The sequence below is a fragment of the Rhipicephalus sanguineus genome, chromosome 1, assembly GCF_013339695.2.
Source record: "Rhipicephalus sanguineus isolate Rsan-2018 chromosome 1, BIME_Rsan_1.4, whole genome shotgun sequence".
NCBI lineage: Eukaryota > Metazoa > Arthropoda > Arachnida > Ixodida > Ixodidae > Rhipicephalus > Rhipicephalus sanguineus.
This window is the reverse complement of record NC_051176.1, coordinates 96,310,064-96,324,788: the sequence shown is the minus strand read 5'-3', so window position 1 is coordinate 96,324,788 and position 14,725 is coordinate 96,310,064. Positions and strand designations below refer to the sequence as shown.

Below are 14,725 nucleotides of genomic sequence, written 5' to 3'. Positions count from 1 at the left end.
TTTCTTCCGAGTATCTCTGTGGTGTTGAAAGGAAAAAAATTGTATAAAGCTCTGTGTGACATTGTTTTTCCAGTGCCATTGTATAGAGCCATATACAAATAATGGAAGGCCTGGACATCTTATTCTCTCTCTGGACATAATGTCCAGACCTTCCACTGCAGGTGCCTACGGGAGCGAAAACCTTTTGCTTTAAAGGGGTCATGAACCACTTTTCCAAGTAATGATCTAAGGACCTCAGTATCGGAGTTTACGGCCTCCCGAATCGATTGCCGCAAAATATTTCTAGAATCCGTCAAGAACGAGCGGAGTTACGGGGTTTGACGCACGCTCTCAGCGCTTTCTCTCTTTTCTCGTCCCGACGAGCGCACTGGAAGCTACACGTCGAGGGATAGCACGGGGGAAAGAAGTTACGTCAGCGCGCGTCGTGAAACGCGATCGCTCTCCCGCTGGGATTCGCGTGCGCGAGTGTGGTTACCGTGAAAAGTTAGCAGACTGAGGAGTGCGGCGCCGACACAGCACCCCGTGGCAAGAAGCGCATCTGATCTGAACGCCGCTCTCGATTTATGTCGACTATCAGCCAATGAGGATGCTATGTCTTTTGCGACGCGGAGAAGCAGATACGCGACGTCAACCGGCAGTCGCTCCGCCCACCAACGAGAGTGAGAACCGGCCTCCGTTTGAAAAGAGGGCGCCTTAGAAAACAGCAACTTCGCGCTCCGCTTGCAGCCTTTACGCGGCGCGCACGGCTGCAATATTTGGCTGAGCATTTCATAGCCGTGTCAGCTTTCCGCAGGATGTGTTTCTTCAACAAGCCCAAGGGGTGCTTCATGACCCCTTCAAGCTACACACGGGAACAGTGTTTGCAAAGACATTCATTGAGGAACCGGGCTGTCTGGTAACATGGGGTTCAAACCGGTTGATTTGCAAGAAACCTGAAACCATAGATCTTGTTCTCCTGCACTGTTGGGAAGGAATATACTTCTGTTACGTATTGTAAAGAGCAATCAAGATTTTCAATTGTATCCACAGGGAATTAGGTATCTGGCGGCAAAGAATGACGATAGAGCCCTGTTTGGTCTCATGATGTTGAATAGCTGTCACTGTTTATGGGGGGCTAGGATGACTGGGTACTACTGCGACACGGACGCTAAGCCAGCGGGAATTTATTTTAGAAAAAATATGTAGACCTTCATAGAAAATGTCATGCATGAGTGTGTATCTGAACGGCTGTCGAGGATAGAACCTCTGGTAGCACCGAAGGACCTTTAGTTGACAACCCCAGTGTAAGCAGGACTGATGGCATGTTCTCCTTTTTTTCTCGTAGGATGTACTTGTATGCGTTATGTGCCACGTTTGGATTGTACATTGTGTACTACTGGCAATAAAGAAAAAAAAGAAAGCGTTTGTGGCGTTGTGGGCGGCGCGCCCCGCTTCTGTGCTCGAATGCCGTGGAGTTAGAGGTTCGATTCCGCGTACGGGTATCGCTGCCAAATTTTTTTTTATTATTCAGAATTTCTTTCTTACATACCCGCTCTTTTATAGACGTTGGTTTCACGACAGGCATGCCATGAGTAAGTTCTTAGTGGACCCCGTAATGAAACATTTTCGTGTTAAAAAGAGCGTTCTAGATCAAGAGCAGGGGCTGTTAAAGTGAAAAAAAAAACAAGAACAAAACATGGTGGATCCCTCCGTCATAAGAACCTTTGTAATGCGAAAGTGAAACGTGTCCTCACAGAAGTTGTTGAATGTTCATTCTACACTGATATACGAGAACTTGCACAATGTCTGTTGGTGTTTGGCAGATGTAGCACCGCTTGATGTGACGCGACGCGCGTCGTGTCTCCCCTCTAGCCTGGCCATCATTTCTCACGGTGCGGGTAGGGAACGAGGTGTGACAGCCAGGCGAGCGTCGGAGCGCTATTTTTATTAAGGATGGATGCTATGAGCGAGGCATGGGCTAAAGCCGCCACTTCGCGGTGTGCTAAGGCGTTGACTAAATACACTTCTTTTGGAAACGCGCCGAACGAGACGGCTGCAGCAACGACGTGTTGCAGGAGCTAATCGCGCAGGTCACGCATTACTTCACTCTGCGGCTTCCAGACGGCGACACCACCCCGCGAACCAATAACACTATGAGAGGAAAGTGTGAGACTTAAAAGTAAAAGGTGCGTTCGTGAAACTTTCTTCATGTGTTCGATGATGGCGCAGCGGGTTAAGCACCCGCCAGCTATCGTCGCGGACCGAGAGTTCGTGGGTTCGACTGCGGTCAGCGGAAGTTTTTCTTCTAGTTTTTCTTTGCCATCTCATCGCGTACATTTTGCTGACGTATTTCCGTGACGGAAATACATAGTCAAAGTCTTGGTGGACCCCGGCATAAAACACTTTCGTGTTAAAATAGAGAAGATCCATCGCGTGCGCAATAGATGTCGCAGTACGTGCATATAGCGGGCACACATGTCTATAGCATTCAGATACGGTAGAAAAACGAGTGCTGCATTGTGGGTTTTGAGAACTAGCTCTGAAGTCCTTTTCTTTGGTAAGAGCTTGACGGTCCAGTGGCCACATGCACTTATTGCCATGGGCGTATTGTGCGAACATAAGTATTCACATGGATATATTGTCTTTTTTTTCCATGTTGCTTTGTTACCAATAGAGGTGGGAAGCCTTGATGCACGTTTGCGACTATCCAAATTAGGTGACTATCTTTGTTCTCCAAAGTACAGCGCTTTAGCTTATTTATAAATGACGAACTAGCCCTCTAGTATATCTTAAAAACGAACAACCACTTTTCCATCCCTCTAATGTGCACATGCGATAGTAACTATGAACTTGTCGAATACACGTCAAATGATTGAAGTCAACATAGGCACTAAAAATCTGCTTGCTTAGCACCTTGCCACGGATGGTGTCCGTTGTCTTCATGGCCTCCATGACAGCAATGGCGGCGCCAACTGCACTCTCGGCGATGAGGTTGTGACCGCAGGCATGTCCTATTTCAGGCAAGGCGTCGTACTCGGCCATGATAGCTACAGTTGGACCTGGAGGGGTATGGTGTACTTGTACAGGTAGGTACTTTCAAGGAAACAGGGGCTGGAATTGCCAGAAGAACGTGAAAGAGGTAGCAAACGCGGTTACTCGAAATCAGTGCGACTAGCGTGCAGGCATTAGAGACGCGTAAACTTTAGTCATAATTCAATGTGATATGTATATTTATTTTATATCTTTGGTCATACACACACACGCACACAAGCACGCACACACACGCGCACACGCACACACACACACACGCGCGCGCACACACACACACACACACACACACACAAACACACACACACACACAAACACACGTTGCAGGTTAGGCGCGCGCGCGCACACACACACACACACACACACACACACACACACACACACACACACACACACACACACACACACACACACACACACACACACACACACACACACACACACACACACACACACACACACACACACACACACACACACACACACACACACACACACACACACACACACACACACACACACACATTATACACACGCAGGCACACACATACGCATATATACACACTACCAAGGCCCGTGCGATACCATCATTTCGGTACCACTGTACAGATACTGGCGTACGAGGAGAGAACGCGAGAAGCAGGTTATTGTGAAAAATACTTGCAGGGACACTGCACCCAAATATCACCCGCCAAATTCTGCACTACGATACGTGCCTTGCACGATACCGAGATACGCGGCAAACAAAAGGCACACAAATGCGGAATTTATGGGTGAAATGCGTGCGGTTTCCAAATGTCTATTTGCACTATGTAACACGAAAACCTTTGCAGAAATATAATATATGTATGATGTTCCAGCCACCACGTTATCGTGCAAAACGCTTTGGCCTTCGTGGGCAAGTTGTTCTATATCGAATGCGTGAAAATGCCACTATACCCATCCACAAAAACGTTCTTTCGTAAATTTAGATTACATACTGAAACACACTACACCCTAGCCCTCAGACTCCAGCGGCTGCCGAACATCCGACCACGGCGGCGGTCGAACTTGTAAAGCAGCGGAAGGAATGAAAACAAAAAAGGAGAAGGCAGGGAGGTTAACCAGAAACACTTCCGGTTGGCTACCCTACACTGGGGGATCGGGGAAGGGGAACAGAAAGACTAGAAATAGAGAGGAGGGAAGACAAAAAAAAAAGAGAGAGAGAAAAGATGCAGTGCATTCACTGCAGCGTGCTGGACTGCACCACAAGTCAGAGGCGTTCGCACAAGCCCGTCGTTCTCAGAAAGCACAATAGTGCTTTCACTGCCTTGTGGGCCGTCGAGAGATGTGGACGGTGCTGTAGTAGCATCTGCATGGAAATTGGTCGATCATCCAGTCGCCGCAGTGCGTTGGAAAGTACTTGTCTCTCCGAGGCAAAATGAGGGCAGTGGCACAGCAAGTGTTCGATGTTTTCTTCGGTGGCGCAAACATCGCATGCCGCACTGTCAGTCATTCCGATTAACATTGTATATGCCTTCGTAAAAGCAACTCTCAACCAAAGGCGATATAGAAGCCAAGCTTCGCGTCGATGAAGGCCGGATGGAGGTCGGAGTTGCAGTGAAGGGTTCAGTTGATGTAGTCTGGTATGTCTTATGCTTGGTGCGTTCCACTCCGTCAGTGTGAGACTGCGGGCCAGTTGACGAATTTGCCTCGCAGCGTCTGTCCTTGAAAGCGGAATTGGAACGATGTTTGCTTCCTGATGTGATGCGCGAGCAGCGTGATCTGCGGAAGCAGCGGAGGATACCAATAATCTCTGAACTTGAACAGGCCGCTGCTAGAAAATGAACTTAGGAACGTTTAACACAAAAACCTTATCAAGCGAAGCTAGACTAGCAGAGTTACTTGAGGAGTTAGAAAATGTTAACTGGGATATTATTGGCTTTGGTGAGGTTAGAAGAGCCGGGGAAGCATATACGGCACGAACTAACGGTCACGTCCTCTGATATAGAGGACTCCCTGATAAGAAATAATGTGGCGTGGGATTTCTAATTCACGAAGACCTTGCAGGCAACATTGAAGAATTCTCTAGTATCAATGAAAGGGTAGCGAGCCTCGTGATAAAACTAAACAAGAGATACAAACTCAAATCCGTACAGGTTCCTTCCAACATCAAGCCATGACGACGGAGAAGTAGAACAACTATACGAGGATATCGAACTATCAATGAGAAAATGACGTACCCAGTACACCATAATCATGGGAGATTTGAATGCAAAAGTAGGAAGAAAACAAAATGGGGAAGAAGCAATTGGTAACTATGGTACTGACTCTAAATATAACAGAGGAGCGATGTTAGTAGAATTCGCAGAGCGGAGAGGCTCCGCATAATGATCACCTTTTTCCGAAAGCGTAGAAATAAGGAGTGGACACCAAAAAGCCCCAACGGACAAACAAAGAACGAAACAGACTTTATCCTGTGCGGCAACCCAGGCATAGTAAATGACGTTGATGTCATAAACAAGATAAAGCGCAGTGACCATAGTTTAGTAAGGGTGAAGGTAGCGCTTCATTAGAGTAGATCGCGAGCAAGATTAGCTACAGAAAGACAAACAACCCAAACTAGCCGTATAGTAAGAATAAAACCTGAAGCTTGTAGGATAACAATCCAGAACAAATAGGGAGATTTAAAACAACAGGAGAATACTGACATCGAGGGAATGAACGAAAGAGTAAGTAGACTATCTCTGAAACAGCAATCGAAGTTGGTGGTAAAGCGCCAAGGCAAGCAGTAGGTAAGCTCTCCCAATGCACGAAAGACTTAATAAAGAAACGGCAACAAATGAAGGAGACTAACTCACGATCTAAAATAGAGTTCGCTGAGCTAACAAAGCTGACCAACAAGAATAAAGTCAGTGACATAAAGAACTACAGCGTCAAAGCAATAGAGACAGCACTAAAAAAGGCAGCAGCATTAGAACAGCAAAAACGAGACTTTGTTTAGGAAGGAATAAAATTCACGCTCTTAAGGACAAGCAGGGAAATATTATAAAAACATTCAATGACATAGCTCGGGTGGCAGATGAATCATATGCTGAACTATTTAGTTCGAAAATAATTCATCCACCCTCGAGCGAAAGTAATGACGAACAAGATATGTACGGAAGTTCCATACGTAACTACCGACGTGGTTAGAAAGGCCACACGCGGTATGCCACGCGGCAATGCGGCTAGCGATGACAGAATAACAGCCGATCTTATTAAAGACGGAGGAGAACTTATTTGGAACAAACTTGCTACACTTTACACTCAGTGCCTCAAAACAACAACGGTTCCAGTGAACTGAAAAAATGCGAATATTATTCTAATAGACAAGAAAGGAGGCATAGAAAACAAATAATTATGGGCCCATCAGCTTACTCTCAGGGATATACAAAATATTTATAAAGGTAATTTCAAACCGGGTAAGAGAAACATTTGACTTCAACCAGCTTAGAGAACAAGCTGGTCTCAGGGTCACATTCATGTGTTCAAACTGGTAATGGAGAACGCTGCTGAATACAGCAAAATCCCTTTATTTAACTTTCATGGACTACGAATAGGCATTCGAATCAGTAGAGATACCAGCAGTCTTAAAAGCAATAAGCCTACAAGGAGAACCTAAAACTTGTGTCAATGCCTTAGCCGACATCTACAAAGACCTCACAGCCACCTTACTTCGCCACAAAAAAAGTGATAAAACTATGGAAAAAAAGGTGTCAGACAAGCAGATATATCCCAAATGTTGTTCACTATATGCTTAGAGGAAGTACTTAAGCAGCTTGACTGAGAAGAATCAGGAATCAAAGCTAACGTAGAACGTCTCAGCAACCTACGATTTGCAGATGACATAGCACTCTCTTTAGTAACGATGGAAACGAACTGCAAAAAAAAAAAAATGGCTGAGGAATTAAAGCGAGAAAGTATTTAAGTAGGTCTAAAAATGAATATGATGAAGACAAAGATAATGCTGAATAACCTGGCGAACGAAAAGGAGTTCACGATTGGAAACCATACATTGGAGAGTGTACAAGAATATGCATACCTAGGATAGATCACTGCACGGGCCGTGATTGCCGGGCCCGGGCCCGGCAATCGTTCAAGTTTACCCGCCCGAACCCGGCCCGGTCACACAACGCGAGATCCGGGGCCAGCCCGAACCCGAGAAAAATTTAAACTACCCAACCCGGCCCGGCCCGACCTCAGATCGGGCCCGACAGGGGCTAGAACCATGGGCCGAATCCCAAAACTTCTCTTTCGTAAGTGCACTTTCCTATTGGTCAGCCGGCTTCGCTAATGATATGTCCCGCATCGTGATTGGCTGAAATATTCTCTCACGAAAATTTTCAGCGTAAGGTTTTTTTTTTGTGAGTACGGGCCCGGTAATCTAGTGGTGTTGCCCGAACTTGGAATTCACAGCAAAACGTTTTAGGTAGCAAATATATGTGCTTCGTTGGCGCATGCTTCGCTAACAAGCACACTTTAACCTACAGTAATTCCTTGAACAAAGGGGGCTCACTGTGGAAGTAGTTGAGCGGACATACTGGGTACGATGAAAGTTTGTTCCTCAGCGACATACTGTACCTACGTTTTGGGCAAATGCTCATGAGAATCGTCAAGGGCGTTTTGTAGCAGATATTGTAGCAAACAAAGGGATTTGTAGCAGGACTTCAGTTTTACTGCGCAATAAAAAACGAAAGGGACAGAAAACAGAGCACTCTCTTCCCATTCTGTTTCTATTGCCTCTCTATTGAAATTTAAAGGATGTTTTACGAACATACCCAATCGTGCACCCTTCTGGATTTTTAGCACCTGTCCTCAGCATAGTAGCACCTTCATGTAAAAAACAGCGCGAGAACTACAAGGACGAGACAGATGTAACAGGACTAGCGCTGTAGTAGCATAGTGGCACCTTGACACAGCAAGATAAATAAAGGAAAAATCCCAAATTTCTTACTTTTGTTGTAAATACGCCAATCCTGCGTAAAAATTATAACGAACCTCGTGCACTTCGTGTACTTTCTGAAGGACGGAAGGATAGCCGAAAGGGGAAAAAAACAAACTATTTGTGATGCTATTCTTTTCGTGTATCATTCACTACTAGTATTTGCAGTCTGTAAGATTTTTGCGGCACAGTTTACAGTTTATTTCCTGAGATGTTATTGTGCAAACAAGCAAATTATCGAGATATTCCGGCTTTAAGTACAACCTGGGCTGGGGCATCATTTATCCGGCCGCGCTAAAGTTTCTCTCACTGCTTGCGCTAGCCGCGAGGGGGCATCAAATCTGCCTTACGAGTTGTGAAGGCGTCGGCACTCGTTGTTCTAAGACTTTCACCACAGGAGCAAATTTTGGATGTCTCTCCGGACCTCTGCAGAATGAATACAGTTCTCCAGCTCATCGCTTAGTGTTTCGTTTCCGAGCGTCATGCCACTGTTCAATATCGTATTGTATAAAACTCGTCTTTGTGGGCTTCTCGTTGCAGGTTACAGCAGTGTACGTTATACTCGGTTTGTACCGTGCTCTTTTTTTCATATTGGTGTATGCCTTCCTAGCGATGTTGTACCGCTGGAAGGTGGCCATTGGACTACGCGGGTAACACTGGCAGGAGATGAGCGAAGAGATACCGATCTATTATCGGGGTTGGTTCCAGTTTGGTGACAAAGGCGCGAATACGCTTCTCGACGCTTATTCGTTGCGTGCACATGGTTTGAGGTAAGGGGACACCTCCCGGCACGGAAGTCTTAATTGTCTTTTTTCTAGCAGAATAATTGGTGAAGCGAATATGCTTCGCCCCACACCTTTGTTAAAAGACCTATACTACCCCTGCGCATTGCAATGCTATTCCGGCGTTATCATGTATCTGTCGCACCATATGGCGGAGTTGTGTGCTCACATTGTGAACGCTCACGCGTTCACAATGTGGGCACACAAAGTAGGCTGTGCATGTCCATCTCGCGTCATGGGACCACTGGGAGCCGTGATGGAGCCACGGAAAAAAAAATGTTTCTCTATAGTGATTCTATGTAACGAGACTACGCACAGACCGTTTAGTGGACGACTGGAACTTTCAAGAACGTTTCTCCTCTTTGGAACTCTCTGATGGTTCTTGCGATGATAAGTTATAGATGTCAATTTATTATATTACATTCATTGCTGCGATTACAAAATAACATTTCAGATATAAAATAATAACTAGTGCAAATAAAGCGCTGAATGGTGATATGTTAATTATATAAGCGCCTGGTCTATTTACTTGTAGCTCATTCGTTTCACATAAATGAAGTAGCCCCATATGCAAGAAACAATAGAAGTTCAGTACATATTTTTGTCCCTCATAAGACTTCGACAAATAGCTTGCCCCTCATAAAAAAACGTTTTTTTTTCGAGATGAAACATGCGGAACATACATGTATGCACAACGTATGCGGGGCAATCTTAAGAACGGAGCAAAGACCAAGCCCGGCCTGACCCCAAGCCAACCACCTCAAACCCGGGCCCGACCCTAAGTCCGGAGCCTCAGACCCGTGCCCGGCCCGGGCCCGCCGTGGAAGCTACATTACCCGGCCCGGCCGCCCGTGTTGTGCTCTAACCTAGGAGAAGTGCTAACAGGAGAGCCTAATCACGAAAAGGAAATTCACTGAAGAATAAGAATGGAGTGGAGCTCATTCGGCAGGCACTCCCAAATAATGCCAGGAAATCTGCCACTGTCATTAAAGCAAAGAGTATATAATTACTGGATACTGCCAGTTCTAACATATGGGGCTCAAGCATGGAGGATCACAAAGCAACTAGAGAAAAAGTTGAGGAGCACGCGGCGTGCAAAGGAACGAAGAGTGAGGGGAGTAATGTCAAGGTATCAGATACCCTAGTTGACATCAAGCGAAAGAAATGGATCTGGATTGCGTAGGACAGACAACCGGTGGACAGTAAGAGCAACAAAATACCAAGAGATGGAAAACGCAGTCTAGAAAGGCAGAGAGTTAGACGGCGGGACGAAATTAAGAAGTTGGCAGGGATAAGATTCAATCAGTTCGCACAGGATGAGGTAAACTGGAGACCATTGGGAGAGGCTTTTGCCCTGCAGTGGACTAAAACAGGCCGAGAATGATGGTCATGAAGACTGAAAAATTCAGCCACGATTACGGTACTGCCTAACGCGAATTCTGAGCGCAGCTTCGTGTTGGGGCAAGGCAACTGTGCTTGGAGTTTTGGCTTTTCGCAAGGTATCGACTACGTCATAGATCATAATTTTTATGAAGCAGGACAGGCCCTACTACGCCACTTTTCGTCTTTCTGCGGATAAGCGAGGTACCCGCTGCACATCTATAAGGTATTATGTGCACTTCGTTGATGCCGCGTGTGGCTGATGACGATGAAGAATTATGGCTGAGCACTTTGCAGTGGGTGGGAAGCATTAAAAGATACACTCGTTGCGCATTACGCCGCTCAACGCTGGAACGGAAGCCTAAGAGCTGGGCTCTAAAATTACCTGGAAAGGCTCGCTTACGTTGAAGAGGCATTTTCATGTCGTCCATGTGACTGATTTTACCTTTGTTACGTACCTGAAGCAATTAACATCACTTTAAAAGCTGCAGAGATGCCTCTTATTTTGGGTTATATTTTAACGGACACTTCAAAAATCGTGTACCTGTATGCTCATTCTCTATGACATTTGGTGCAACTTGTTGCATCGACGATCTTTTAACATGAAAGTGTTTTATGCCGGGGTCCACCAAGACTTGCATGACGTACGTCATCATAATACGTCACGGAAATACGTCAGCAAAATGAACGCCATCAGATGGCAAATAAAAAGAGTTCCGTTAACAGGAGTCGAACCCATGACCTCTCGGTACGCGACGATGGCTTGCGGTCGTTTTGCCCACTGAGCTACCGCCAAACACATAACGGAGGCGGCTACATGAACGCGCCTTTTACCTTTCACACTTTCCTCTCAGTGCTCTTGGATTAATGGATGGATGCTATGAGCGTTCCCTTTATAACGGGGCGATGACATGTGTGCCACCAGGCTCGAAAAAAAAAAAAAAAAGACGCGCCGTTGCTACGACCGTCCCATTCGGCGCTTTTCCAATGGAAGTGTAATTTCGTCAACGCTTTAGCACACTGCGAGGTAGTGGCTTTAGCCCAAGCCTCGCTCATGGCATCCATCCATATCGAAAAATAGCTCTCCGACGCTCGCCTGGCTGTCGCACCGCGTTTCCCGCTCGCCCTGTGATAATTAATAGTCAGACTGGAGGGAAGACACGACGCACGTAGCGTTTCTCTTCGCGTTTCACGACGTTTTGAAGGAGTGCATATCGAGTGTCAGTGTTTATTATGTGCTTGTTGATGTCATCTTTCCGCGGGATTCGCCATATGCGGTGTCCACGTATACGTTAAGAACTTCAGCTACCGCATGATCATGGGCGTTAGTCGTCGGTACGAAGGTGTGCCACTAGGCGTCAACGTGAATGCGTCCATACCAAGCGGTGCTATGCTGCCACACAACACTACATTGCACAAGCTCTCATATACTAATGCACTATAAACAATCAACTACTTCTGTGACAACACGTTTCACTTTCGTGTTATACCAATTCCTATGACAGATGGATCAGCCATCCTTTTAAATGTCTTTTAAATGCGAGCCCTAGCAACCGGAGCAGGTGGTGCGGGCGGAGTAGCGGAGAGTGAGTGGAGAGGAGGAGCGCGCTCTGGCGTGTGAGGGCGCTCGCATCGCGGTAGCTCGGCGGAGTTCCCGCGTGTGTGGAGAGAGAGTGTAGGAGAGGGTAGGTGCAGTGCTTCGCCGCTCCTTCTCCGGCCGTTCGCTCTCTCTCCTCCCTGCGCCCCACTCTCCCGTCCGCTCGCTCGCACGTATATATAAATGGAGTGAAGCGATTACTACGCCGTGTACTCTCGGTGCAAGAAATGCATTCGCATTTACTCACGATTCCCTTCGGGGAGGTGGGGGCATTTTTTTACTCACTGATACGCATAGCCTGTGGAAGACACGGATCTGACAGCGAAATGCCAAGTTAGTTTCCTCTGCAAACCGTTTAATTCCAATTCAACATATGAAGAAATAAAACTTCTGCCAGACTTGCATTCTGCATTGGTAACGTGTTGGTCATTACTACTATTTTAGTCATTACACCTATGTGGTTAGTACCGCACTTTGGACGGGGACAAAAGGAATAGTAAGGACACGACACTCGCAAATAGCGCTACATTGTAGTGTTGTTTAATGATCAGTCGTAGGTATAATGATCAGTTACCAACTAGCCCAGCTCTCAACCTTATTGTACCGCCCCGCCACGGTGGTCTAGTGGTTATGGCGCTCGGCTGCTGACCCGAAGGTCGCGGGATCAAATCCCGGCCGCGGCGGCTGCATTTTCGATAGAGGCGAAAATGTTTGAGGCCCGTGTACTTAGATTTAGGTGCACGTTAAAGAACCCCAGGTGGTCGAAATTTCCGGAGCCCTCCACTACGGCGTCTCTCATAATCATATCGTGGTTTTGGGACGTTAAACCCCAGATATCATCAACCTTATTGTACCATTTTAGTGTTCACTGCAAAATCCCGTTGCCGGACTTGGACACTTCAGGATGCGTGGAAAGTCCATAGGGCTTTGTGTATGTCTGCGTCGCCATGCAAGTACATGAGACTTAATGTCTCGCGTATGTATTCAGGTTTCCGACAAGCCTCAATTATGCTTGAAATAAAGATCATAAACAAAAAAAAAGCTAGTTGGTTTAACGATATGATTCTAGCTTGGCGTAGAAGTATTGAGTTGAAGTCCCGGAAGAGCCCATTATTATTTTTTTCGCAGTCAGTCGGCGTCTTCTGATATATTCAAATGAAAGCAATGGTTCGCGTAGCTTTGATTTTCTACGTTTTCTCATTTGAGCCCAAGCGTGATCAAATACTCCACTCATTTGTCTTCGTTTTTGGTCAGCCAAGATCTTGGGATGCTGGTCACGCGCCACGATCCGCAGGCGTCATCAGCTCCTTGGTCGATATCTATGTCGACCGGCAAAGCAAGTTAGATCAACGAGCCAAGGAACCGTGCCAATTCTAGCGCGTGACCGCGCTGTATGAAATCTCTTAACAGCATAATTCAGGTGTACGAACGCCAAAAAGCGGAACCGCACTGGCTGCTTAGGTTATAGGAAGGCTGACGCACGTGCATGAACATTGATTGCTTCTCATGGCAGCCTGTGCTTGGCTGGCATGTCTGTATCTCATATCTCTGTCTGAATCAATAAAGGCTGTTCGAATAAAACGAAGTGTTATAGCTTTCTTTTCGCTTCGTTTTTTAGCCTCAGCGCAGTTAGAAACAGGCATGACATCGCAAGACCGGACGGCCGGGAGTTCATCTTAAGGTCTCTTCGATTTGGCTGCACTGGCGGCACCAGCTCAACGGGTGCAGCATCGTCCTCCTCGTTTTGCTGGTGCCGCGCGCGTTCTCTGCACCGGTTCCCTCGTTTTGTCAAGATGCAAGCGTAGTGCTGCACGAGTTCTCTGCCGGCCTGCACTCGCTCAAGAGGAGGTGCAAAGAAGTGCAGCATGGCGTGCGCCCCCTTCCCCCTCCCAAGCTTAGAGCAGAAGACGCTGCGTGTTATTGTTCTGGGCGTGCAAACGCTAGTTAAACTGCTGACTCCGACGGGCAATCTTAGCCACGTCTTTTCGGCAGCTATTAAGGCGGATCTTTTAACATCTCTCGTGAGCAGAAAAATTCACTGTACTTGACGGCAATACGAATGGTACAAAAAAAAAAAAAAGATGTGGCGCGAGTCGCGAGCCGCGCTCTCAGTTGGCCTTTGCGAAATCGTGAAGCTGAGGCGATAGGAAGTCTTCTAGAAAAACTTTTGAGTTTAAAAATGCTACTTGACGAAAGCCAGCAAAAGAACGGGACACGAGAAAGAGGCAGACACACACACCGCTGGTGTGTCTGTCTGCCTCTTTCTCGTGTCCCGTTCTTTTGCTGGCTTTCGTCAAGTATCATCAACCAACTGGCCCAGATCTCAACTCTTCTTTAAAAATGCATTCCTCGTGCGAGCGTGTGTATACATGTGTCTTAATGGTTTACAAGAATTGCACATTCGTTCCCTAGCGTGATGAAAAGTGGCGACGTCAGTAAAATTCTTTGAGCGCAAATTTGCGAGCGAACACTTTCCTGGATAATTGAACTTTGCCGTCTTAGCGTCGGTCACAGGACCCCAGATATTTTGGTTTTTTCTTGTTGTGTGGCCTCGCACGCACTTTCATAGAACGCCGAAACCAACGAAATTTTCCATTGAACCAGTAAAACGTCTCTCTAGATAGTCTGAACAGTCTCTTGAAATCACACTCATGGAACCTGCCGACGACGTTCTCGTACCCGGGAACAGGAGTTACATCTTCACGAACCAGCATGCAGGCAACCAAAACGCATACACCGTCAAATTCCTCCTGGGAGTCGCTGTGAGGGTCGCTGTTGTCGGAATCGTCGTCGCTGCAGAATCTAGCAGTTCCATACGGTCGAGCAGTTCCATACGGCAACTACGAAGAGTGCCGCCGCGGCAGTGTTTTTAGTAAACAGTGCACCAGCGATACACGCCGCGTCGGCTGTTCGACCAACACGGCCTGCACCTGCATCTTCGTTTTGGTGGCAGCCGCCGCGTGGTAGTGTCAGTAG

At 46.8% G+C, this 14,725-nt stretch overlaps 1 protein-coding gene across 1 annotated transcript in view; it reads right to left on the bottom strand.

Annotated features, from left to right (window-relative positions):
* Nucleotides 1-14,725, bottom strand: part of LOC119375139 (xaa-Arg dipeptidase) — a 66,979-nt gene that overhangs the window by 29,941 nt on the left and 22,313 nt on the right. Inside the window, exon 2 of the mRNA XM_037645366.2 lies at nucleotides 2,893-3,038. Within this exon, the coding sequence (XP_037501294.1) occupies nucleotides 2,893-3,038 (146 nt within the window). The remainder of the gene's footprint in view (nucleotides 1-2,892; nucleotides 3,039-14,725) is intronic.